This window comes from Mustelus asterias, unplaced genomic scaffold (assembly GCF_964213995.1).
Source record: "Mustelus asterias unplaced genomic scaffold, sMusAst1.hap1.1 HAP1_SCAFFOLD_2944, whole genome shotgun sequence".
Lineage (NCBI taxonomy): Eukaryota > Metazoa > Chordata > Chondrichthyes > Carcharhiniformes > Triakidae > Mustelus > Mustelus asterias.
Window position 1 is genome coordinate 15,778 of NW_027592889.1, and position 27,409 is coordinate 43,186.

A 27,409-nucleotide genomic window follows, 5' to 3' on the forward strand; every position below is an offset into this window, starting at 1 on the left:
TTAAACAGAGTGAGGGGAGAGTGGGATTAGACTGGGTGGGATATTAAACAGAGTGAGGGGGAGAGTGGGATTAGACTGGGTGGGATATTAAACAGAGTGAGGGGGAGAGTGGGATTAGACTGGGTGGGATATTAAACAGAGTGTGTGGGAAAGTGGGATTAGACTGGGTGGGATATTAAACAGAGTGAGGGGGAGAGTGGGATCAGACTGGGTGGTATATTAAACAGAGTGAGGGGGAGAGGGATTAGACTGGGTGGGCTATTAAACAGAGTGAGGGGGGAGTGGGATTAGACTGGGTGGGATATTAAACAGAGTGAGGGGGAGAGTGGGATTAGACTGGGTGGGATATTAAACAGAGTGAGGGGGAGAGGGATTAGACTGGGTGGGATATTTAACAGAGTGAGGGGGAGAGTGGGATTAGACTGGGTGGGATATTAAACAGAGTGAGGGGGAGAGTGGGATTAGACTGGGTGGGATATTAAACAGAGTGAGGGGGAGAGTGGGATTAGACTGGGTGGGATATTAAAGAGAGTGAGGGGGAGAGTGGGATTAGACTGGGTGGGATATTAAACAGAGTGAGGGGGGAGTGGGATCAGACTGGGTGGTATATTAAACAGAGTGAGGGGGAGAGGGATTAGACTGGGTGGGATATTAAACAGAGTGAGTGGGAGAGTGGGTTTAGACTGGGTGGGATATTAAAGAGAGTGAGGGGGAGAGTGGGATTAGACTGGGTGGGATATTAAACAGAGTGAGGGGGAGAGGGATTAGACTGGGTGGGATATTAAACAGAGTGAGGGGGAGAGTGGGATTAGACTGGGTGGGATATTAAACAGAGTGAGGGGGGAGTGGGATTAGACTGGGTGGGATATTAAACAGAGTGAGGGGGGGAGTGGGATTAGACTGGGTGGGATATTAAACAGAGTGAGGGGGAGAAGGATTAGACTGGGTGGGATATTAAACAGAGTGAGGGGAGAGTGGTATTAGACTGGGTGGGATATTAAACAGAGTGAGGGGGAGAGTGGGATCAGATGGGTGGGATATTAAAGGGCATGGGGAGTGAGGGGGAGAGTGGGATTAGACTGGGTGGGATATTAAACGGTGCGGGGTGTGAGGGAGGAGTGGGATTAGACTGGGTGGGATATTAAACAGAGTGAGGGGGGAGTGGGATCAGACTGGGTGGGATATTAAACAGAGTGAGGGGGAGAGTGGGATTAGACTGGGTGGGATATTAAACAGAGTGAGGGGGAGAGTGGGATTAGACTGGGTGGGATATTAAACAGAGTGAGGAGGGAGTGGGATTATACTGGGTGGGATATTAAACAGAGTGAGGGGGGAGTGGGATTAGACTGGGTGGGATATTAAACAGAGTGAGGGGAGAGTGGGATCAGACTGGGTGGGATATTAAACAGAGTGAGGGGGGAGTGGGATCAGACTGGGTGGGATATTAAACAGAGTGAGGGGGGAGTGGGATTAGACTGGGTGGGATATTAAACAGAGTGAGGGGAGAGTGGGAATTGACTGGGTGGGATATTAAACAGTGAGGGGGAGAGTGGGATCAGACTGGGTGGGATATTAAACAGAGTGAGGGGGAGAGTGGGATCAGACTGGGTGGGATATTAAACGGTGTGGGGGGAAGAGTGGGATCAGACTGGGTGGGATATTAAACAGAGTGAGGGGAGAGTGGGATCAGACTGGGTGGGATATTAAACAGAGTGAGGAGGAGAGTGGGATTAGACTGGGTGGGATATTAAACAGAGTGAGGGGGGAGTGGGATCAGACTGGGTGGGATATTAAAGGGCATGGGGAGTGAGGGGGAGAGTGGGATTAGACTGGGTGGGATATTAAACAGAGTGAGGTGGAGAGTGCGATTAGACTGGGTGGGATATTAAACAGAGTGAGGGGGAGAGTGGGATTAGACTGGGTGGGATATTAAACAGAGTGAGGGGGAGAGTGGGATCAGACTGGGTGGGATATTAAACAGAGTGAGGGGGAGAGTGGGATCAGACTGGGTGGGATATTAAACAGAGTGAGGGGGAGAGTGGGATCAGACTGGGTGGGATATTAAACAGAGTGAGGGGGAGAGTGGGATCAGACTGGGTGGGATATTAAACAGAGTGAGGGGGAGAGTGGGATCAGACTGGGTGGGATATTAAACAGAGTGAGGGGGAGAGGGATTAGACTGGGTGGGATATTAAACAGAGTGAGGGGGAGAGGGATTAGACTGGGTGGGATATTAAACGGTGCGGGGGGGGGGGAGTTGGATTAGACTGGGTGGGATATTAAACAGAGTGAGGGGAGAGTGGGATTAGACTGGGTGGGATATTAAACAGAGTGAGGGGGAGAGTGATTAGACTGGGTGGGATATTAAACGGTGCGGGGGGGGGGGGGGAGTTGGATTAGACTGGGTGGGATATTAAACAGAGTGAGGGGAGAGTGGGATTAGACTGGGTGGGATATTAAACAGAGTGAGGGGGAGAGTGGGATTAGACTGGGTGGGATATTAAACAGAGTGAGGGGAGAGTGGGATTAGACTGGGTGGGATATTAAACAGTGAGGGGGAGAGTGGGATCAGACTGGGTGGGATATTAAACAGAGTGAGGGGGAGAGTGGGATCAGACTGGGTGGGATATTAAACGGTGTTGGGGGAAGAGTGGGATCAGACTGGGTGGGATATTAAACAGAGTGAGGGGAGAGTGGGATCAGACTGGGTGGGATATTAAACAGAGTGAGGAGGAGAGTGGGATTAGACTGGGTGGGATATTAAACAGAGTGAGGGGGGAGTGGGATCAGACTGGGTGGGATATTAAAGGGCATGGGGAGTGAGGGGGAGAGTGGGATTCGACTGGGTGGGATATTAAACAGAGTGAGGTGGAGAGTGCGATTAGACTGGGTGGGATATTAAACAGAGTGAGGGGGAGAGTGGGATTAGACTGGGTGGGATATTAAACAGAGTGAGGGGGAGAGTGGGATCAGACTGGGTGGGATAAAAAACAGAGTGAGGGGGAGAGTGGGATCAGACTGGGTGGGATATTAAACAGAGTGAGGGGGAGAGTGGGATCAGACTGGGTGGGATATTAAACAGAGTGAGGGGGAGAGTGGGATCAGACTGGGTGGGATATTAAACAGAGTGAGGGGGAGAGTGGGATCAGACTGGGTGGGATATTAAACAGAGTGAGGGGGAGAGGGATTAGACTGGGTGGGATATTAAACAGAGTGAGGGGGAGAGGGATTAGACTGGGTGGGATATTAAACGGTGCGGGGGGGGGAGTTGGATTAGACTGGGTGGGATATTAAACAGAGTGAGGGGAGAGTGGGATTAGACTGGGTGGGATATTAAACAGAGTGAGGGGGAGAGTGATTAGACTGGGTGGGATATTAAACAGAGTGAGGGGGAGAGTGGGATCAGACTGGGTGGGATATTAAAGAGAGTGAGGGGGAGAGTGGGATTAGACTGGGTGGGATATTAAACAGAGTGAGGGGGAGAGTGGGATCAGACTGGGTGGGATATTAAAGGGCATGGGGAGTGAGGGGGAGAGTGGGATTAGACTGGGTGGGATATTAAACAGAGTGAGGTGGAGAGTGGGATTAGACTGGGTGGGATATTAAACAGAGTGAGGGGGAGAGTGGGATATTAAACAGAGTGAGGGGGAGAGTGGGATTAGACTGGGTGGGATATTAAACAGAGTGAGGGGAGAGTGGGATCAGACTGGGTGGGACATTAAACAGAGTGAGGGGGAGAGGGATTAGACTGGGTGGGATATTAAACAGAGTGAGGGGGATAGGGATTAGACTGGGTGGGATATTAAACGGTGCGGGGGGGGGGGGGAGTTGGATTAGACTGGGTGGGATATTAAACAGAGTGAGGGGAGAGTGGGATTAGACTGGGTGGGATATTAAACAGAGTGAGGGAGAGAGTGGGATTAGACTGGGTGGGATATTAAACAGAGTGAGGGGGGAGTGGGATTAGACTGGGTGGGATATTAAACAGAGTGAGGGGAGAGTGGGATCAGGCTGGGTGGGATATTAAACAGAGTGAGGGGAGCGTGGGATCAGACTGGGTGGGATATTAAACAGAGTGAGGGGGAGAGGGATCAGACTGGGTGGGATATTAAACAGAGTGAGGGGAGCGTGGGATCAGACTGGGTGGGATATTAAACAGAGTGAGGGGGAGAGGGATCAGACTGGGTGGGATATTAAACAGAGTGAGGGGAGCGTGGGATCAGACTGGGTGGGATATTAAACAGAGTGAGGGGGAGAGGGATTAGACTGGGTGGGATATTAAACAGAGTGAGGGGGAGAGTGGGATCAGACTGGGTGGGATATTAAACAGAGTGAGGGGGAGAGTGGGATTAGACTGGGTGGGATATTAAACAGAGTGAGGGGGAGAGTGGGATATTAAACAGAGTGAGGGGGAGAGTGGGATATTAAACAGAGTGAGGGGGAGAGTGGGATTAGACTGGGTGGGATATTAAAGGGCATGGGGAGTGAGGGGGAGAGTGGGATTAGACTGGGTGGGATATTAAACAGAGTGAGGGGGAGAGTGGGATATTAAACAGAGTGAGGGGGAGAGTGGGATTAGACTGGGTGGGATATTAAAGGGCATGGGGAGTGAGGGGGAGAGTGGGATTAGACTGGGTGGGATATTAAACGGTGCGGGGTGTGAGGGAGGAGTGGGATTAAATTGGGTGGGATATGAAAAGGATGTATTGGAACATGTGCAACTTTACAGAATTGAATAGCTTGCTTTGTGAGCTGGCGATGGTGTCTGACCTGCTGTGTTTGTGTTGTCCAGTTTGTGCAGGTCCTGCCCTGGCTGTAACCGTTGCCCAGGTGGGGCAGGACGTGCTCCTGAGATGCCAGTTCAATGTCGCCCCCCTCAAGGGGCTGATCATCGAGTGGAGTCTGAGGGAGCCCGAGCTGCGGGTGGCGTACAGCTACCACAACGGCAATGCCAACTTCAGGAACCAGCACCAACAATTCCGGAACAGGACAGTGCTGGACGAGTCCCAGCTGGCATTGGGCCACGCTTTTCTGAAAATCAGACGAGTCTCCCCATGGGACGAGGGTCCCTACGGCTGCTACGTGCGTTCATCACTGGGAAGGCACGAGGAGAGGCAGGAACTCCAAGTGGCTGGTATGTTACATCCCAGGAAGTGAGAGGACATTCAGCCCATCGGTACTGGCTGGGTGTGCTCGATCCCACTGGAGAACTGCCCTTGGGCTGAGGAAGGAGGTTAAATGTGTGGGCTACTCTCTGATAGGGTGTCTGATTGGGGTTGGGTTGACTATTTTCTGTTGCCTCTCCTCTCTCTCTCTCTCTCTGTCCCTCCCTCTGTTTCTCTTCCTATGTCTTTCTTTCTCTCTGTATTTCTGCCTGTATGTCTCGCTGCCTCTTTTATGTGCTCCCTCCTTGGCTCCTGTCCGGCTCTCTGGGGGTGATTCTCCCAAAAATATTCCAAGTGCTGAATTGGTGGGAAATCTGGTGTAATTCACGATTGTTTTTTCAGTGGGAGTTCAGATTCGAATCTCCCACACTCTGCGCACGGCAGAGATCGCAATCGTGAATATCATTAAAAGCTCGGGGTGGGGGGGCCCATTCACAGCAGAGTCTGATAGTTCTGGAACTCTGCGCATGCGCAGTGGCCCCAAACTGTCAGCCTCCCGTTTGCCCGGGACCCTCCAATGCTGCCCCTCCAATTCTCCCCCCCCCCCCCACCCCCCAGCAGTGACAATCCCTTCCTCAATCACAGCCCCACGAACATTCCCAGGGCAGTCCTGACCCTCCCCGCCCCGGAGCACCCCGATTTCCACCCCCCCTCCCCCCCCCCCCCCCCCCAAGCAGTGACAATCCCCTCCCACCCCCGTCCCGGAGCACCCCAATGTCCAGCCTGCGCATCTAGCAGTGGTGATGCCCCCAACCCCCTAACCCTGGCAGCTCCCTCACAACCCCCTCACCCCTGGCAGCCCCCTCCCCTACCCCCTCACCCCGGCAGACCGCCCCCAACCCCCTCACCCCGGCAGACCCCCCCCCAACCCCCTCACCCTGGCAGACCCCCCCCAACCCCCTCACCCTGGCAGACCCCTCCCCAACCCCCTCACCCCGGCAGCCCCCCCACAACCCCCTCACCCCGGCAGACCCCCCCCAACCCCCTCACCCCGGCAGACCCCCCCAAACCCCCACACCCCGGCAGACTCCCCCCCCCTCCCACGGGTGGTCGACCCCACCCTCCTCTGGGAGGCAGAACCCCAGGAGACCAACCCCCCCCCCCCCCCCCCCCCCGCCGCCCACCCTGATCGCTGGCCTCCAGCCCTGACTGATCCCTATGCAGCGTGCCAGCGGGACCCCCCACCGATCACCCCTAGGCCCCGCCCACAATCGGCCCCGCCCCCTTTGCAATGCCCTGGTGGGCAGTACCAAGGTGCCCCCCGGGCAGTGTTGGGGGCACAGACTGGCACTGCCAAGGTGCTCATGCTCAGGGGGGCACCAACCCCCCACCGCCCGACCCCTGGGGGGGGGGGGGTCCTGATTGCCCCCTGCTTCACTCTAGTGGGGTCTTCCGCTAGTTCCCCAAAAGTGGGGAGCTACTTTAAACCCCAGCAGAGTGAAATACTCCTGGCGGGGTGGGAGGTGCAATCGGGCCCAGAGAATTCAATCCCGGGCCCGATAATCACATTTAAATTACATTGAAATAGATTAAAATTACTTACCTGGTCTTCCCGCCAGTTTCCAGTGTGGTCTCGACCACGCATGCTCTCCGGCGGTGGGAGACGTGCATGCATCGGGAACGCATGCGCGAATCCCACAAAATGGCCGACCTGCTTACCTCCCAACCTGATGCACCAAAAGGTTAGCGCGTTGCGATGGGAGAATCTCTCTCTCCCTCCTTGGCTCCTGTCCGACTCTCTCCCTCCCTATCTCTATCAGACTCTCTCTCCCTCCCTGTCTCTGTCCGCTTGGTGTGCGTGGGAAATTACTGTGTTACACAGCGGGCAGTGATGAACCGGAACTTGATATCTGTGAGGATGGTGAAAGTAGGGATGGTGAATGATTCCAAAAGGAAATTGGATGGGCGCTTGATGAGAATGAAGTAGTGGGGATGCAGGGATAGAGCAGAGGGAGGGAGTAGGGGGTAATTGGTTTGATGGCTGTACAGAACTCAATGGTCTCAATGGCCTGCTTTAAGCGACTTGGTAATGGTGACTCTGTCTCCCTCTCCCCAGCCCCTTACAGTGAGCCAGAAGTCTCCTGCTTTCCCGTGCCCCCACTTGTCAATCTGAGCTGCCGCTCTGAGGGGGGGTACCCGCTATCGCAGCTGCAGTGGCAGTGGGCGAACGGGAGCGGGTACCCCAGAGACAGGAAGAGTCGCTGGGCGGCAACTGAAGACGGGACCTACGAGCTGCACAGCTGGGTGGAGGTGCCGGAGGGTTTGCAGTGGCAGCTGGAGTGCGCGGTGACCAATGCCAGGCTGAACCAGAGTGTGGCCAGCGGCCAGGGATGTGGATCGGAGGAGAGCAGCACCAACGGCACCTTGTGCCCCAGTGAATGCAGGCAGGTCGCGGGTAAGCCACCTTCCTTCACCCACTACCACCCCCCGAGGCACGATCGAGCCCACTGCCCAGCCTCCTCCTGCATGCTCCCTCCACTTGGCTAGTTCGAAGCTCCCCCCCACCCCCCCCCCTCCCTCCCTCCCCCCCCCCTCCCTCCCTCCCCCCCTCCTCCTCTGCTGAAACCTACCTCCATGTCCAACTCCAACAGTCTAACGCTCTCACCTAAGCTCCTCTCCGGCAGCATGGCGGCACAGCGGGGGTGGCACAGTAGTTAGCACTGCTGCCTCTCAGTGCCAGGGACCTGGATTCGATTCCGGTCTCGGATCACCGAGTGTGTGGAGTTTGCACGTTCTTCCCGTGTCTGCATGGGTTTCCTCCGGGTGCTCCGGTTTCCTCCCACAGTCCGAAGATGTGGGGTTAGGTCGATTGGCCAGGCTAAATTGACCCTGGTGCCAGGGAGAGTCATGATGTGGAGATGGCGGCGTTGGACTGGGGTGAACACAGTAAGAAGTCTCACAACACCAGGGTAAAGTCCAACAGGTTTATTTGGCAGCACTAGCTTTCGGAGCACTGCTCCTTCATCAGGTGAGTGAGGACTTGTGTTCACAAACAGGGCTGTTCATATACAGACACAAACTCAATTTACAAGATAATGGTTGGAATGCGAATCTTTACGGGTAATCAAGTCTTAAAGGTACAGACAATGTGAGTGTGTGCTTGGCCCTCTCTCCATTTTCTGTACCTTTAAGACTTGATTACCTGTAAAGACTCGCATTCCAACCATTATCTTGTAAATTGAGTTTGTGTCTGTATATGAACAGCCCTGTTTGTGAACACACGTCCTCACTCACCTGATGAAGGAGCTTGAGGCTCCGAAAGCTTGTGCTGCCAAATAAACCTGTTGGACTTTAACCTGGTGTTGTGAGACTTCTTACTGAGCCGGGGGGGATAGCAGGGTAAATGTGTGGGGTGACAGGAATAGGGCCTGGGTGGGATTGTGGTCGGTGCTGACTCAATGGGCTGAATGGCCTCCTTCTGCACTGTAGGGATTCTATGACTCCCTCTATTCACCTTTGGGGAAATCTTCACCTCATCCAAAATTCTGCTAACCCCGTGTCCAACCGGATCCCATTGATCTGTCACCCACCCCTCTGTGCTCACCGACCCGCCACTCAAACCCAACTCGGCAACACCTCCTATTTACAACTCACATCATCGATTTCTAATACCCCCCATGGCCTCTTCACTGCCATTGCTCCCTATCTCTGTAACCTCCTCCAACCCCACACACCTCCCTATCTCTGTCACCTCCTGCAGCCTCTATAACCCTCCCTATCTCTGTAACCTGCTCCAACCCCACACACCTCCCTATCTCTGTAACCTCCTCCAGCCCCTACAACCCTCCCTATCTCTGTAACCTCCTCCAGCCCCTACAACACTCCCTATCTCTGTAACCTCCTGCAGCCCCTACAACTCTCCCTATCTCTGTAACCTCCTCCAACCCCACACACCTCCCTATCTCTGTAACCTCCTCCAGCCTCTACAACCCTCCCTATCTCTGTAACCTCCTCCAGCCCCTACAACCCTCCCTATCTCTGTAACCTCCTCCAGCCCCTACAACCCTCCCTATCTCTGTAACCTCCTCCAGCCCCTATAACCCTCCCTATCTCTGTAACCTCCTCCAACCCCACACACCTCCCTATCTCTGTAACCTCCTCCAGCCCCTACAACCCTCCCTATCTCTGTAACCTCCTCCAACCCCACACACCTCCCTATCTCTGTAACGTACTGCAGCCCCTACAACCCTCCCTATCTCTGTAACCTCCTCCAGCCCCTACAACCCTCCCTATCTCGATAACCTCCTCCAGCCCCCACACACCTCCCTATCTCTGTAACCTCCTGCAGCCTCTACAACCCTCCCTATCTCTATAACCCCCTCCAGCCCCTATAACCCTCCCTATCTCTGTAACCTCCTCCAACCCCACACACCTCCCTATCTCTGTAACCTCCTCCAGCTCCTCGAACCCTCCCTATCTCTAACCTCCTCCAGCTCCTCGAACCCTCCCTATCTCTAACCTCCTCCAGCTCCTCGAACCCTCCCAATCTCTATAACCTCCTCCAGTCCCACAACCCTCCCGATCTCTGTAACCTCCTCCAGCCCCTGCAATCTCAGTGGTGTGAGGTAGGAGTACTTCGGGAACATTATGCCAAGTAAATGGCTTGATGTCGAGTGGAGTAGGGAGCTGCTGAGATTTATTCCTTCGGTTTTCCGTAGCTGGTGAGAGTCCTTTTGCCTTGCAGTTGGCTTTACTCCTGTTAATTAGAACTAACTTAGTCATCAATTGAGCCAAGGAATGTTGGTGTGCAGTGACTGGAGCAGCTGGGAATCTGGGGAACATATTACAGGGCAGTCAAGGGGGCACTTTGTTCCGGGGGACGCAGGCTGTTGGCCAATGGTCTGGGACAGGAGGGTGCGACGGTGGGTCAGGCAGGCATGGGGGAGCCTCAGCCTCATTTGTCTAACAGGTATGAGGCGCCTGCTACCTGTGTGGAGGAGGAGAAGCACAAGGTGGACGAGCTGGTTGACCAAGCTAACACAGTGGTTAGCACTGCTGCCTGGCAGCGCCAGAGACCCGGGTTCAATTCCGGCCTTGGGTCAGTGTCTGTGTGGAGTTTGATGTGGAGATGCCGGTGTTGGACTGGGGTAAACACAGTAAGAAGTTTCACAACACCAGGTTAAAGTCCAACAGGTTTATTTGGTAGCAAACGCCACTAGCTTTCGGAGCGCTGCTCCTTCGTCTCCTGTCTCCTGTCTGGAGACAATACACATCTCTTTAACCTGTGCTAATGCTCTCTCCACTCACATTGTCTGTACCTTTAAGACTTGATTACCTGTAAAGACTCGCATTCCAATCATTATTCATTATTCTGTAAATTGGATTTGTGTCTTTATACGCCCTGTTTGCTGTTTATGAGCAGATCTCCCACTCACCTGACGAAGGAGCAGCGCTCCGAAAGCTAGTGGCGTTTGCTGCCAAATAAACCTGTTGGACTTTAACCTGGTGTTGTGAGACTCCTTACTGTGTGGAGTTTGCACATTCTCCCCGTGTCTACGTGGGTTTCCTCCGGGTGCTCTGGTTTCCTCCCACATTCTAAAGATGTGCAGGTTAGGTGGACTGGCCATGCTAAATTGCCTCTTAGTGTCAGGGAGACTAGCAGGGTAGTTTTATGGGGATAGGAGCTGGGTGAGGTGCTCTATTGGACAGTCAGTACAGACTCAATGGACTGAATTCATGGATTGAATTGAATTTATAGAATCCCTATAGTACAGAAAGAGGCCATTCAGCCAATCGAGCCTGCACCGACAACAATCCCACCCAGGTCCTATCCCCATAACCCCACGTGCTAATCCCCCTGACACTAAGGGACAATTGAGCATGGCCAAGTCACCTATCCTGCACATTTTTGGAGTGTGGGTGGAAACTGGAGCATAAGAACCAGGAGCAGGAGTAGGCCATCTGGCCCCTCGAGCCTGCCCCGCCATTCAATAATATCATGGCTGATGTTTTCGTGGACTCAGCTCCACTTACCCGCCCGCTCACCATAACCCTTAATTCCTTTACTGTTCAAAAATGTATCTATCCTTGCCTTTAAAACATTCAATGAGGCAGCCTCAACTGCTTCACTGGGCAGGGAATTCCACAGATTCACAACCCTTTGGGTGAAGAAGTTCCTCCTTAACTCAGTCCTAAATCTGCTTCCCCTTATTTTGAGGCCATGCCCCATAGTTCTAATTTCACCCGCCAGTGGAAACAACTTCCCTGCTTCTATCTTATCTATTCCCTTCATAATCTTATATGTTTCTATAAGATTTCCCCTCATTCTTCTGAATTCCAATGAGTATAGCCCCAGTCTACTCAGTCTCTCCTCATAAACCAACCCTCTTAACTCCGGAATCAACCTAGTGAATCTCCTCTGCACCCCCTCCACTGCCAGTATATCCTTTCTCAAGTAAGGCGACCAAAACTGTACACAGTACTCCAGGTGTGGCCTCACCAGCACCTTATACAGCTGCAACATAACCTCGCTGTTTTTAAACTCCATCCCTCTAGCAATGAAGGACAAAATTCCATTTGCCTTCTTAATTACCTGCTGCACCTGCAAACCAACTCCTTGAGATTCCTGCACAAGGACACCCAGGTCCCTCTGCACAGCAGCATGCTGCAATTTTTTACCATCTAAATAATAGTCCATTTTGCTGTTATTCCTACCAAAATGGATGACCTCACATTTACCAACATTGTACTCCATCTGCCAGGCCCCTGCCCACTCACTTAGACTATCGATATCCCTTCGCAAACTTTCAGCGCGCTCTGCACATTTCACTCTACCACTCATGTTAGTGTCATCTGCGAATTTTGACACACTGCACTTGGTCCCCAACTCCAAATCAGCTATATAAATCATAAACAATTGCGGTCCCAATACTGATCCCTGAGGCACACCACTAGTCACTGATCGCCAACCAGAAAAACACCCATTTACCCCCACTCTTTGCTTTCTGTTAGTTAACCAATCCTCTATCCATGTTAATACATTACCTGTAACACTGTGCACCTTTATCTCATGTGGCAGTCTTTGGTGCGGCACCTTGTCAAATGCCTTCTGGAAATCCAGATACACCACATCCACAGGTTCCCCACTGTCCACTGCACATGTAATGTTCTCAAAGAATTGCACCAAATTAGTCAAACATGACCTGCCCTTCATGAACCCATGCTGCGTCTTATCAATGGGACAATTTATATCCAGATGTCTCACTATTTCTTCCTTGATGATAGATTCAAGCATTTTCATAGAACATAGAACATAGAACAGTACAGCACAGAACAGGCCCTTCGGCCCACGATGTTGTGCCGACCTTCATCTGAAACCAAGATCAAGCTATCCCACTCCCTACCATCCTGGTGTGCTCCATGTGCCTATCCAATAACCGCTTAAATGATCCTAAAGTGTCTGACTCCACTATCACTGCAGGCAGTCCATTCCATACCCCAACCACTCTCTGCGTGAAGAACCTACCTCTGATATCCTTCCTATATCTCCCACCATGAACCCTATAGTTATGCCCCCTTGTAATAGCTCCATCCACCCGAGGAAATAGTCTTTGAACGTTCACTCGATCTATCCCCTTCTTCATTTTATAAACCTCTATTAAGTCTCCCCTCAACCTCCTCCGCTCCAGAGAGAACAGCCCCAGCTCCCTCAACCTTTCCTCATAAGACCGACACTCCAAACCAGGCAGCATCCTGGTAAATCTCCTCTGCACTCTTTCCAGCGCTTCCACATCCTTCTTATAGTGAGGTGACCAGAACTGCACGCAATATTCCAAATGCGGTCTCACCAAGGTCCTGTACAGTTGCAGCATAACCCCACGGCTCTTAAACTCCAACCCCCTGTTAATAAAAGCTAACACACTATATGCCTTCTTCACAGCTCTATCCACTTGAGTGGCAACCTTTAGAGATCTGTGGATATGGACCCCAAGATCTCTCTGTTCCTCCACAGTCTTCAGAACCCTACCTTTGACCCTGTAATCCACATTTAAATTTGTCCTACCAAAATGAATCACCTCACATTTATCAGGGTTAAACTCCATTTGCCATTTTTCAGCCCAGCTTTGCATCCTATCTATGTCTCTTTGCAGCCTACAGCACCCCTCCACCTCATCCACTACTCCACCAATCTTGGTGTCATCAGCAAATTTACTGATCCACCCTTCAGCCCCCTCCTCTAAGTCATTAATAAAAATCACAAAGAGCAGAGGACCAAGCACCGATCCCTGCGGCACTCCGCTAGCAACCTGCCTCCAGTCCGAAAATTTTCCATCCACCACCACCCTCTGTCTTCGATCAGATAGCCAGTTACCTATCCAATCGGCCAACTTTCCCTCTATCCCACACCTCCTTACTTTCATCATAAGCCGACCATGGGGGACCTTATCAAACGCCTTACTAAAATCCATGTATATGACATCAACCGCCCTACCTTCATCAACACACTTAGTTACCTCCTCAAAAAATTCTATCAAATTTGTGAGGCACGATTTGCCCTTCACAAATCCGTGCTGACTATCCTGGATTAATCCGCATCTTTCTAAATGGTCGTAAATCCCATCCCTAAGGACCTTTTCCATCAATTTACCAACCACCGAAGTCAGACTAACCGGTTATTTTCCCTACTACAGAAGTTGAGCTAACCGGCCTATAGTTACCCGCCTTTTGTCCACCTCCTTTTTTAAACAGTGGCGTCACATTTGCTGTTTTCCAATCTGCGGGAACCACCCCAGAGTCCAGTGAATTTTGGTAAATTACCACTAGTGTATTTGCTATTTCCCCCGCCGTCTCTTTTAGTACCCTGGGATGCATTCCATCAGGACCAGGAAACTTGTCTACCTTTAGCCCCATTAGCTTGTCCAACACTACCTCTTTCGTGATAATAGTTTTTTGGGTCCTCACCTGCCATAGCCTTCCTGTCATCAATTATTGTCGTGTTATTTGTGTCTCCCACTGTGAAGACCGACACAAAATACCTGTTCAATGCCTCAGCCATTTTCTCATTTCCAGTTATTACATCCCCCTTCTCATCCTCTAAAGGACAATGTTTACTTTAGCCACTCTTTTTCTTTTTATATATTTGTAGAAACTTTTGCTATCTGTTTTTATATTCTGAGCTAGTTTATTCTCATAATCCATCTTACTTTCCTTTATAGCTTTTTTCGTGGCTTTTTGCTGATATTTAAAGATTTCCCAATCCTCGAGGTTCCCACTAATCTTTGCCACTTTGTATACATTTTCTTTCAATTTGATTCCCTCCTTTACTTCCTTAGATATCCATGGCTGATTATCTCTCTTTCTACAGTCCTTCCTTATCACTGATATATACTTTTGCTGAGCACTGTGAAAGATCGCTTTGAAAGTTCTCCACCGTTCCTCAATTGTCCCACCATAAAGTTTTTGCTCCCAGTCTACCTTAGCCAACTCCTCCCTCATCCCTTTGTAGTCTCCTTTGTTTAAGCACAAGACACTGGTATTGGATTTTATCTTCTCACGCTCCATCTGTATTTTAAATTCAACCATACTGTGATCGCTTCTTCCGAGAGGATCCCTAACTGTAAGATCATTAATTATTCCCGTCTCATTACACAGGACCAGATCTAGGATAGCTTGCTCCCTGGTAGGTTCCATTACATACTGTTCAAGGAAGCTATCTCGGATACATTCTATGAACTCCTCCTCAAGGCTGCCTTGACCAAGCTGGTTTGACCAATTGATATGTAGATTAAAATCCCCCATGATAATTGCTGTACCATTTTTACATGCATCAGTTATTTCTTTGTTTATTTCTCGCCCCACCATGATGTCATTATTTGGCGGCCTATAGACCACACCTATCAGTGACTTTTTCTCCTATTTCTAATTTCCATCCAAATGGATTCAACCTTTTTTTCCATAGAACCTATATCATCTCTCACTACCGCCCTGATGTCATCCTTAAATATCAGTGTTACACCACCTCCCTTACTTTCCTGTCAGTCCCTCCGAACAGTCTGATACCCCTGGATATTTAACACCCAGTCATGACCATCCAGCAACCATGTCTCTGTAATGGCCACCAAATCATACTCGTTCGCAATGATTTGTGCTGTCAACTCATTTACCTTGTTTCAAATGCTACGAGCATTCAGATAAAGTGCCTTTATGCTAGTTTTTGTACCTTCATTTTGAATCCTAACACCCCCTGAGTTCTCCTTCTTTTCAACCCGGAGGAAACCCACGCAGACACGGGGAGAATGTGCAAACTCCGCACAGACAGTCGTCCAAGGCCGGAATTGAACCCAGGTCACTGGCACTGTGACACAGCAGTGCTAACCACTGTGCCACCGTGCCGCCTGAGTGGCCTCCTTCTGCATTGTTCTATGAATGGGTTAGCTATGATGGATGAGAGGGTTGGCTATGGTGAGGTGCGGGGCTGGTGTTGGCTGAAAGCATATCCAGGAGGATACTGTCCTCTGTAGCGGGAACCAGCATCTCCCAAGGTTGTGTTTTCTGCCTGCTGTCAGGGTTAAGGACATCTCCTCGCGGATGGAGAGGAATTTGGTGTGGAAGTGGGGGGGAGGGGGGGGGGGGGGTGGTGGAGAGAGGATTCAGTCATTGTGGTTCACGCCTTGGCTAGAATATTGTAAAAGAGAGTTTGAGGATTTTGGGGCCAAGTTAAAACTCAGAACCTCCAAAATTAATCGTCTCTGGATTGTTAAAGGAGCCAAGTGCCCACTGGCATCTGCTCCAGAGGGGGCTTTGAGCACTTGAGAAAGACAAGCGCTATTCCGATGAGATGGGTCCCCCTCCAGTCTCCTGGCAAATCATATCACTGGGGCTGTGGCTTGGGTTTTAAACTGACAGAGCAAGCTGGGAGTGCTCATCACTAGCATTCCCCCTCCCACCCCAAACTGTGGGACCCCCTCACCCAAACCCAAACTGAGGATCCCCCCTCACCCAATCCCAAACTGTGGGACCCCCCCACCCAATCCCAAAACTGTGGGACCCCCTCACCCAAACCCAAACTGAGGATCCCCCCTCACCCAATCCCAAACTGTGGGACCCCCCCCCACCCAATCCCAAACTGTGGGACTCCCCCCACCCAATCCCAAACTGTGGGACTCCCCCCACCCAATCCCAAACTGTGGGACTCCCCCCACCCAATCCCAAACTGTGGGACCCCCCCACCCAATCCCAAAACTGTGGGACCCCCCACCCAATCCCAAAACTGTGGGACCTCCTCACCCAATCCCAAACTGTGGGACCTCCTCACCCAATCCCAAACTGAGGATCCCCCCCACCCAATCCCAAACTGTGGGACCTCCCACCCAATCCCAATCTATGGGAACCTCTCCTCACCCAATCCCAAATAGTGGGACCCCCCCCCCCCCACCCAATCCCAAACTGTGGGACCCTCTCCTCACCTAACATTGAATATGTGGGACTCCACATCTCTCCCCCACAACTAAAATTCCTCACTCACATTGGAACAGGAGGAGGCCATTCAGCCCATCGAGCCTGTTCCGCCATTCAATACAATCATGGCTGATTGGACACTTCAATGTCTTTTACACTCACTGCCCCATAATCCTTTATTTCATTGTTAATCAGAAATCTATCAATCCCGGCCTTAAACTTACTCAATCACTGAGCTTCCACAGCCCTCTGGTGAAAGATTCACAACCCGCTGTGGAAAAAAATATTCTCCTCATCTTAGTCCTAACTTAGTCCATATTTTGAAATTGTGCCCCCTGGTTCTAGACTCCCCAAAGCAAGGAAACATCTTACCTGCATAAACCCTGTTTATTCCTTGAAGTATTTTGTAGGATTCAGTGAGGTCACCTCTCATTGTTTGAAATATCCGAGAACACAGGACCAGTTTTCCCAATTTCTCTTTGTAAGACAGTTCTGTCTCCCCGGAACAGGTCTGGTGAACCATCATTGCACCCCCTCTATGGAAATAATATCCTTTCTGAGGTAAGGGGGCCAAAGCTGTACCCAGTGCTCCAGCTGTGGTCTACACAAGCTCCCATACAATTGAAGCAAGTTCTCACTACTCCTGTCCTCCTGTACTCAATCCCCCTGCGATAGAGGCTAGCATTCCATTCGCCTTCCTAATAACTTACTGCACCTGCATGTTAGCCTTCAGTGACTTATGGACAAGGACACTCCGATCCCTTTGTACAGCTACACTTTCTAATTTATTACCATCTAGGAAATACTCTGCACATCTGTTCCTTCCACCAATGCGGATTAGCTCACATTTTTCCACATTATATTCCATCTGTCATGTTCTTACCTATTCACGAAGTCTGTCCAAGTCCTTCACTTTACAATCTCCTCACAACACAGATTCCTGCCAAGCTTTGTATCATCCGTGAATGTGGAAACATTATGTTTAGTCCCCATATTTAAATCATTGATATATATATTGTGTACAGCTGAAGTTTTGAGTGCTGATCCCTGTGGTATGCCACTTAACACACCCACCCACCCAAACTATGGAACTCCTCACCCCTCGGGACATCCCTCAGTCCTTCAGTTCCTGATTTGATTTAGTTTATTATTCTCACATGTATACGGTGAAAAGTATTGTTTCTTGTGTGCTATACAGACAAAGCATACCGTTCATAGAGAAGGAAAGGAGAGGGTGCAGTATGTAGTGTTATAGTCATAGCGAGGGTGTAGAAAAAGATCAACTTAATGCGAGGTAGGTCCATTCAAAAGTCTGATGGCAGCAGGGAAGAAGTCTGTTCGTGACCTCAGACTTTTGTATCTTTTTCCCGACGGAAGAAGATGGAAGAGAGAATGTCCGGGGTGCGTGGGGTCCTTAATTATGCTGGCTGCTTTGCTGAGGCAGCAGGAAGTGTAGACAGAGTCAATGGATGGGAGGCTGGTTGGCGTGATGGATTGGGCTACATTCACAACTCTTTGTAGTTCCTCGCGGTCTTGGGCAGAGCAGGAGCCCCATACCAAGCTGTGATACAATCAGAAAGAATGCTTTCTATGGTGCATCTGTAAAAGTTGGTGAGAGTCGTAGCGGACATGCCAAATTTCCTTAGTCTTCTGAGAAAGTAGAGGCGTTGGTGGGCTTCCTGATCACCATAGCCGTGGGTTTGACTGAATGCACTGGCCAACCCCCTCACCAATCTCTGTGTCTCTCCACCACCCTCCCCACAGGTCGACAGGAGACCAGGTCCCGGCTTGCTATAATCTGGAGTGTCGTGAATCTCCTGCTGCTCCTCGGCCTACTTACCTGTGTTCAAAACTGCCCGGCCGTGAAGCTGCCCGTCTGAGAGATGGAAAGTTCTGGAAAGTCACCAACACTCACAAGGCCGAAAGTCAGTTTCTGAATCCCTCACACCTCCCTCCACCACCAGCTCTCTGCAGAGGAGACGGATGAAAGACTGGTTTTCTTTTCTTCTTCTTCTTGGACTTCCGACACCTGGGAGCCAGGACCAAAACAAAGGGGAGGGGGGATCGAAGGTCAGCGTTCTCAATGACTGACCTTGGCGTCCGTACAAGGACATCGCGACCTGCACAATTATTGAACAAATGACTGTGTGCGGGGGGAATGGTGAAAACTCTGCACGTGGTCCTGGTCTTAGACTGCTAGCAGGGCAGACAGGAGGCAAGTACACTTCCGTGGTCGGTTGGTGCTGGCTTTTCGATTGCCATTATTTGAACTCTTGTGCACCTGACCCATGAGCCTATGAATGGCAGCGGACTGCAACAAGGAAGCAGGGTGAAAACTGGACCAAGTAATCATCATTTGAAAATGCAGAAACTGAACTGATCTCTTGGCATGCGAATAGAACATAGAACACAGAACAGTACAGCACAGTACAGGCCCTTCGGCCCACCATGTTGTGCCGAGCTTTGTCCGAAACCAAGATCAAGCTGTCCCACTCCCTATCATCCTGGTGTGCTCCATGTGCCTATGCAATAACCGCTTGAAAGTTCCTAAAATGTCTGACTCCACTATCACAGCAGGCAGTCCATTCCACACCCCAACCACTCTCTGAGTAAAGAACCTACCTCGTACATCCCTCCTATATCTTCCACCACGAACCTTATAGTTATGCCCCCGAGTAACAGTTACATTCACCCGAGGAAATAGTCTCTGAACGTCCACTCTATCTATCTATCCCCCTCATCATCTTATAAACCTATTAAGTCACCTCCTCCGCTCTAAAGAGAAAAGCCCTAGCTCCCTCAACCATTCCTCATCAGACCTACACTCCAAACCAGGCAGCATCCTGGTAAATCTCCTTTGCAATCTTTCCAGTGTTTCCACATCCTTCTTATAGTGAGGTGACCAGAACTGCACACAATATTCCAAATGTGGTCTCACCAAGGTCCTGTACAGTTGCAGCATAACCCCACGGCTCTTAAACTCAAACCCCCTGTTAATAAACGCTAATACACTATAGGCCTTCTTCACGGCACTACCCACTTGAGTGGCAACCTTCAGAGATCTGTGGATATGGACCCCAAGATCCCTCTGTTCCTCCACATTCCTCAGAACCCTACCTTTGACCCTGTAATCCGCATTCAAATTTGTCCGACCAAAATGAATCACCTTGCACTTATCAAGTGTTAAACTCAATCTGCCATTTTTCGGCCCAGCTCTGCATCCTATCAATGTCTCTTTGCAGCCTACAACAGCCCTCCACCTCATCCACTACTCCACCAATCTTGGTGTCATCCACAAATTTACTGATCCACCCTTCAGCCTCCTCCTCCAAGTCATTTATAAAAATCACAAATAGCAGAGGACCCAGCGCTGATCCCTGTGGCACTCCGCTGGTAACTGGTCTCCAGTCTGAAAATTTTCCATCCACCACCACCCTCTGTCTTCTATGAGATAGCCTGTTACTTAACCAATCAGCCAACTTTCCCTCTATCCCACACCTCCTTACTTTCTTCATGAGCCGACCATGGGGGACCTTATCAAACGCCTTACTAAAATCCATGTATACAACATCAACCACTCTACCTTCATCTACACACCTAGTTACCTCCTCAAAAAATTCAATCAAATTTGTGAGGCAAGACTTACCCTTCACGAATCCGTGTTGACTATCCCGGATTAAGCTGCATCTTTCTAAATGGTCATAAATCCTATCCCTCAGGACCTTTTCCATTACCTTACCGACCACCGAAGTAAGACTAACCGGTCTATAATTACCAGGGTCATTCCTATTTCCTTTCTTGAACAGAGGAACAACATTCGCTACTCTCCAGTCCTCTGGCACTATCCCCGTGGACAGTGAGGGCCCAAAGATCAAAGCCAAAGGCTCTGCAATCTCATCCCTTGCCTCCCAAAGAATCCTAGGATATATCTCATCTGGCCCAGGGGACTTATCGACCTTCAGGTTTTTCAAAATTGTTAATACATCTTCCCTCAGAAGATCTGCCACCTCCAGCCTGTCAGCCTGTATCACACTCTCATCCTCAAAAACATGGCCCCTCTCCTTGGTGAACACTGAAGAAAAGTATTCATTCATCGCCTCTCCTATCTCTTCTGACTCCATGCACAAGTTCCCACTGCTATCCTTGACCGGCCCTAACCTCACCTGGTCATTCTTTTATTCCTCACAGAGTAAAAAGCCTTGGGGTTTTCCTTGATCCGACCCGCCAAGGACTTCTCATGCCCCCTCCTAGCTCTCCTAAGACCTTTTTTCAGCTTATTCCTTGCTAACTTGTAACCCTCAATGGACCCAACGCAACCTTGTTTTCTCATCCTTACATACGCTTCCTTCTTCCTCTTGACTAGACATTCAACCACTTTTGTGAACCATGGTTCCCTCACTTGGCCATTTCCACCCTGCCTGACAGGGACATACCTATCAAGGACACGCAGTATTTGTTCCTTGAACAAGCTTCACTTTTCATTTGTGCCTTTCCCTGACACTTTCTGTTCCCATCTTATGTTCCCTAATTCTTGCCTAATCGCATCATAATTACCCCGCCCCCAATTATAAACCTTACCCTGCCATATGGCCCTATCCCTCTCCATTGCGATAACGCAAGACACCGAATTGTGGTCACTATCTCCAAAGTGCTCTCCCACAAACAAGTCTAACACTTGGCCTGGTTCATTACCCAGTACCAAATCCAATGTGGCCCCACCTCTTGTCGTCTTATCCACATATTGTGTCAGGAAACCCTCCTGCACACACTGTACAAAAACTGCCCCATCCGAACTATTCGGCCTATAAAGGTTCCAATCAATATTTGGAAAGTTAAAGTCACCCATGACAACTACCCTGTGACCTCCACACCTATCCATAATCTGCTTTACAATTTCTTCCTCCACATTTCTATTACTATTTGGGGGCCTATAGACAACCTGACCGCTCCTTTCCTATTCCTAACTTCAGCCTATATTACCTCAGTAGGCAGATCCCCCTCGAATTGCCTTTCTGCAATTCGAGGGGCCGTTAAACTATCCTTGATTAACAATGCTATTCCACCACCTCTTTTACCACCTTCTCTACTCTTACTGAAACATCTATACCCCGAAACTTCCAACAACCATTCCTGTCCCTGTTCTAACCATGTCTTCATAATGGCCACAACATCGCAGTCCCAAGTGCCAATCCATGCTCCACGTTCACCTACCTTATTTCGGATGCTCCTTGCATTGAAGTAGACACACGTCAACCCACCTTCCTGTCTGCCGGTACACTCCTGCGACCTTGATATCCTCCTCAGTACCTCACTACATTCAACACTGGCTTCTGGACTACAGCTCCTTTTCCCATCCCCCTGACAAATTAGTTTAAACCCCCCCCGAAGAGCCGTAGCAAATTTCCCTCCCAGGATATTGGTGCCCCTCTGGTTCAGGTGCAAACCGTCCTGTTGGTACAGGTCCCACCTTCCCCAGAATGTGCTCCAATTATCCATGGAACTGAAACCCTCCCTCCTACACCATCCCTGCAGCCACGTGTTTATCTGCACTCTCTCCGTGTTCCTCAACTCGCTCGCACGTGGCACCGGCAACAAACCAGAGATGACAACATGGTTTGTCCTGGCTCTCAGCTTCCACCCTCGCTCCCTAAATTCCTTAAATGTTGCAATTGAGTGACATGGCGACTCACGATGTGCCACCCAACCATCGTGCTTTTTGAATGAGAATGTAACCCACTAAAGCAAAGAATCTTTGATTTATAAAGAGTCTATTTCTACTTGTCCTGCCAAGGATTTGAGAATATCCACATCTAAGACCCTCTGTTCCTGCAATGCTTTTAAAGAGTTGTCCTGTTTAGTTTATCTTTGTTAATGATTTTTGTATTTTTAAAAATATATATGGATACTAAAGTCTGTGTTCTAATCACTGCTCTGCATCTGGGAACTGTGGAGGCCATTCTGATGTTGAATACTTAAACCCTTCGATTGGATCATCACTTAATCTTCAAAACAAGAGGGGTTACAAGTCTGAGATGAGTCCTGGGAGGTCAGGGGGTACAGAGAGGGGCTCAAGGACAGAACCAGAGAAGATAAGGGGCAGAGAGAGAGAGAGAGAGAGACGTGCGAGGGGCAGAGAGAGAGAGAGAGAGAGAGAGACGTGCGAGGGGCAGAGAGAGAGAGAGAAGGATGAGGGGCGGAGGGAGGAAGGGTGAGGAGAAGGCATGGAGGGAGGCAAAATGTGATGGAGGGTTAGCATGGCTAAAGTGCCTGATAGGTTGAAGAGGCTCCTTTGGCCCTGTGCTCATGGTAGACATGGTTCGTCATGGTGTCCATTTTGGATTTTTATTGAGATATTTGTGTACAGTGTTCTGAGATCAAAAGATATCACAAACAAATAAAAGCAAAATAATAAAAGCAAATTACAGCGGATGTTGGAATCTGAAACCAAAAGAGAAAATGCTGGAAAATCTCAGCAGGTCTGGCAGCATCTGTAAAGAGAGAAAAGAGCTGATGTTTCGAGTCTGGATGACCCTTTGTCGAAACTGACAAAATGTCTACGCACGCAAGCATAGCAAGATCCCGGGTCCACTACTCCAGGGTCCTCGCAGATCCCACTGCTATTCCCTGTGATGTGTAGTTCTGAGATGCTTTCACCAAATAGCGAGGGCCTCGGAGTAAGAGACACACTTCCCCCCCCCCCACAACCCCTCGAGGGTTCCTGTGACTCAGCCCAAGATCGCAGCCTCCCAGTGCTGCCCCCCGCCCCCCCCCCACCCCCCGGCCTCCACTCACTCGGCAGGACCTCTGTGTTCATCCCTGCAGCCTGTTGACTGCTCTCTGTGCCTCATAAATGCAGTCGTTCACCGAGACGCCCCGGTACGAGGCTCCAATCAGCGACAGGGGCAAGTGGTGTTCCTCAATAGATCCAAAAATAGTGTCTGCGAGGAGAAAGACAGACAGAGGCAAACTTCACCACAGGATTCCAGGTCAAAATCCATCCTGTGTGTCAGTCCCAGTGTGACAAGAACTGACAACTTAACCTGCGCTGTGACAACTTTATACAGCACCTCGAATCCATTAAAACATCCCAGAATGCAGGAGGGTACAGAGGTAGGGAGGGTTGTAGGGGCTGGAGGAGATTACAGAGGTAGGGAGGGCTGCAGGGGCTGGAGGAGGTTACAGAGATAGGGAGGGCTGTAGGGGCTGGAGGAGGTTACAGAGATAGGGAGGGTTGTAGGGGCTGGAGGAGATTACAGAGGTAGGGAGGGCTGCAGGGGCTGGAGGAGGTTACAGAGATAGGGAGGGCTGTAGGGGCTGGAGGAGGTTACAGAGATAGGGAGGGGTGTAGGGGCTGGAGGAGGTTACAGAGATAGGGAGATTTGTAGGGGCTGGAGGAGGTTACAGAGATAGGGAAGGTTGTAGGGGTCGGAGGAGGTTACAGAGATAGGGAGGATTGTAGGAGCTGGAGGAGATAATAGAGATAGGGAAGGTTGTAGGGGCTGGAGGATTACAGAGACAGGAAGGGGTGTAGGGGCTGGAGGATTACAGAGACAGGAAGGGGTGTAGGGGTTGGAGGAGGTTACAGAGATAGGGAAGGTTGTAGGGGCTGGAGGATTACAGAGACAGGAAGGGGTGTAGGGGCTGGAGGAGGTTACAGAGATAGGGAAGGTTGTAGGGGCTGGAGGATTACAGAGATAGGAAGGGGTGTAGGGACTGGAGGAGGTTACGGGAGGAGGTTGCAGACCAGTGTGGGGTTTGAAAACAATGATGTGGAAATGTAAATACTGAGGCGTTGTTGGACCGAGAGCCATTGTATATGAGCCAGCAGAAGGGGTAATGGGTAAATTTGTGTGGGTTGGGGACAGAGGGGAAGCAGTGATTTAAACAAGCTCAAATTTATGTATCATGAGTGAGATCAGCCAAGAGACGGTGAGCAGGAGATGAGCTGATACATAGAGGAAATGTTAGAGATCGAAGCAGATATTAGGAGTTGTTTCGTTAACACACTCACCCAAGTGTTCCGAGTGCCCCAGTGTATACTGTGGGATACAGTCCTGTGAAAATAGACAAGGGATCAGTTAGTCCTATGTGTCTGAGGGACTTTTACTCCTCATATATCCCCATGCTATACCTGTCCTGTGAGTGTTTGATGGGGACAGTGTCGAGGGAGCTTTACTCTGTATCTAACCCCGTGTTGTACCTGTCCTGGGAGTATATGATGGCCACTGTGTAGAGGGAGCTTTATTCTGTATCTAACCCCGTGCTGTAGCTGTCCTGGGAGTGTTTGATGGGGACAGTGTAGAGGGAGATTTACTCTGTATCTAACCCCGTGCTCTACCTGTCCTGGGAGTGTTTGATGGGGACAGTGTAGAGGGAGCTTTACTCTGTATCTAACCCCGTGCTGTACCTGTCCTGGGAGTGTTTGATGGGGACAGTGTAGAGGGAGCTTTACTCTGTATCTAACCCCGTGTTGTACCTGTCCTGGGAGTGTTTGATGGGGACAGTGTAGAGGAGCTTTTCTCTGTATCTAACCCCATGCTGTACCTGTCCTGGGAGTGTTTGATGGGGACAGTGTAGAGGGAGATTTACTCTGTATCTAACCCCGTGCTGTACCTGTCCTGGGAGTGTTTGATGGGGACAGTGTAGAGGGAGATTTACTCTGTATCTAACCCCGTGCTGTACCTGTCCTGGGAGTGTTTATGGGACATTGTACATGGAATCTCACCTTCAGCACTTTGAGGATGGTTTTCAGGGGTTTCTGCGTGATCCCCAGGTGATGTTGCACTGTTTCCAATGCTCGCTGAAGCAGATGGTCCTTGGGCACAGTGTCTGGATCGCCAAAGGCCTTTTGGAACCAGGAGCCACCCATCATGACCTGGAAACATTAGAGGGAAACATTAGACTGAGGGTGATGACATCTCACTCCCTTGCAACTGATTGGAGGCAGATGATACCATTATTCACTCACTGACAGTAGGTCGCTCGCAAACACAACTGTGCCAATCAACGTGAGGCAGCGAATTGTGAAGCAAAAGTTTTGTTCCTGATCCTGTTATCTCATTGAGCACCTGGGGCAATTACGCTCTGACTGACCCCCTTGATCGATTGCTGACTCACTGACCCCTTCACCAGTCCAAAAGCAACAATGTATCTGTCAGGGGGCTGCCTGGTTACATCAGTAACAAGAATTTAAAAATACATGATAGGTTGCGATTTGTCCAGCAACAGGTAGAGATCTGCCCAGCGACAGCAGTAGCCAGCATTCTAAAGGCATGACGAGATACAATTTGCCCAGTAACAGGATTAGCAGGCATCTAGACAAAATCAGATGTAAATTGTCCTATTAGTAGAAACAGCTTACCTAGACAACTGAGATCAGTGAAGATACCCACATGCTAATTTCTAGAGCTAAGGAATTTGAGAGATGAAGACAGCCCAAATGGAATATCAAAGGGGCCAACACATCCAAAACGTGAGAGGTTAGCCTGAATCTTCAGGGAGGCCTGTTTCAACAAACATTTAGAGCCACAACAGATTGGAGATATTCTCCTCGACAAGACACACTTTTGTACCTTCACTGAACCAGCAAAAGACGGTGTCCCAGACCTGATCATGTATTGTGTGGTAACTATAAGCTGGATTTGACTTATCGAGTTACAAAATTGGATGCTGTTTGGTGTCTCAGTGAGTCCAGGGAATGTGAGGAGAGTTCGGGAACAAGAGATAATATCGGAGACACGATGTGTGTTTAATCATTCGTATACTGAAGTGATATCGTGTATTATAGTCTTTCCTGTCATGTATTTTTCTCCTTTTCTTTTGCTTTAATAAATACTCTGTTAATTGTTTGCATAAAGACTGGACTGTTTTCTCACTGGGTAGTGCGTGGCTCCTCATATTAATCCAAACTAATAGACACCACGACAGCCCGGTTTTTCAGTCACACACCAGCAGCGTTTGGAACAGTGTCTCACTGAGTCCAGCCTTTCACACCGGCGCCACACTCACTCTCCCCACCACATGATCCCTTGGCACAGTACCGTTAGTCTGGTGGTTTGAGGGCCCACTCGATTCTGTTGCGGGAAACTGCAGGAATCGTACACAATGCCGAGGATTTCTCCGCTCTCTCGTGAGGGAATGAGGTGTCCAAAACCCTGCAGGCGAGGGAGAGAGGTAACGGTGAGGACAGAGGGGCCGAGCAAGGGGGTTACGGCAGAGCGGGGGGGCGGAGCGAGGGGGTCGGGTGCTGAGCGAGGGGAGACGGGGTGAAGCGAGCGGGGCGGGGCCAAGCAAGGGAGTGGGGGGTGCGAGGCGAAGCCAGAGGGTCGTGGGCAGAACGAGAGGGTCGTGCGCGGAAGGAGGGGGGGGGCAGGGGTGGAAGGAGGGGGAGGCGGGGGCAGAGTAAGGGGGGGGGGCCAGGGTAGAGCAAGGGGGTGGGGGGGGCGGAGCGAGGGGGCTGTGGGGGCGGGGGGGCAGAGCGAGGTGGACAGGGCGGAGCGAGGGGGCCAGTGGGGCGGAGCGAGGGGGCCGGGGGGGGCGGAGCGAGGGGGCCGGGGGGGGGCGGAGCGAGGGGGGCCAGTGGGGCGGAGCGAGGGGGCCGGGGGGGCGGAGCGAGGGGGCCGGGGGGGCGGAGCGAGGGGGCCGGGGGGGCGGAGCGAGGGGGCCGGGGGGGCGGAGCGAGGGGGCCAGTGGGGCGGAGCGAGGGGGCCGGGGGGGGCGGAGCGAGGGGGCCGGGGGGGCGGAGCGAGGGGGCCAGTGGGGCGGAGCGAGGGGGCCGGGGGGGCGGAGCGAGGGGGCCGGGGGGGCGGAGCGAGGGGGCCGGGGGGGGGGGGCCGGGGGGGGCGGAG

The 27,409-nt window shown here is 50.9% G+C and overlaps 2 protein-coding genes across 3 annotated transcripts in view; one reads left to right on the forward strand and one right to left on the reverse strand.

Moving 5' to 3' along the window:
* LOC144490149 (CD276 antigen-like) overlaps positions 1 to 22,673 on the forward strand; it is a 31,129-nt gene extending 8,456 nt beyond the window's left edge. For both annotated transcript variants that reach the window (XM_078207953.1, XM_078207954.1), the window contains 3 exons: positions 4,793 to 5,134; positions 7,222 to 7,560; positions 18,327 to 22,673. In XM_078207953.1, coding sequence (XP_078064079.1) covers positions 4,793 to 5,134; positions 7,222 to 7,560; positions 18,327 to 18,442 — 797 coding nt within the window. In that variant the 3' untranslated portion in view covers positions 18,443 to 22,673. The remainder of the gene's footprint in view (positions 1 to 4,792; positions 5,135 to 7,221; positions 7,561 to 18,326) is intronic.
* A 210-nt stretch (positions 22,674 to 22,883) lies between these two features.
* On the reverse strand, positions 22,884 to 26,716 carry LOC144490148 (protoporphyrinogen oxidase-like; the record flags this gene model as incomplete). Its single annotated transcript, XM_078207951.1, has 4 exons — positions 22,884 to 23,500; positions 24,574 to 24,616; positions 25,288 to 25,437; positions 26,603 to 26,716. Coding segments are annotated over 4 exons (435 nt in total), but the record flags the coding sequence as incomplete, so codon positions are not given.
* Between the last annotated feature and the right edge of the window lie 693 nt (positions 26,717 to 27,409).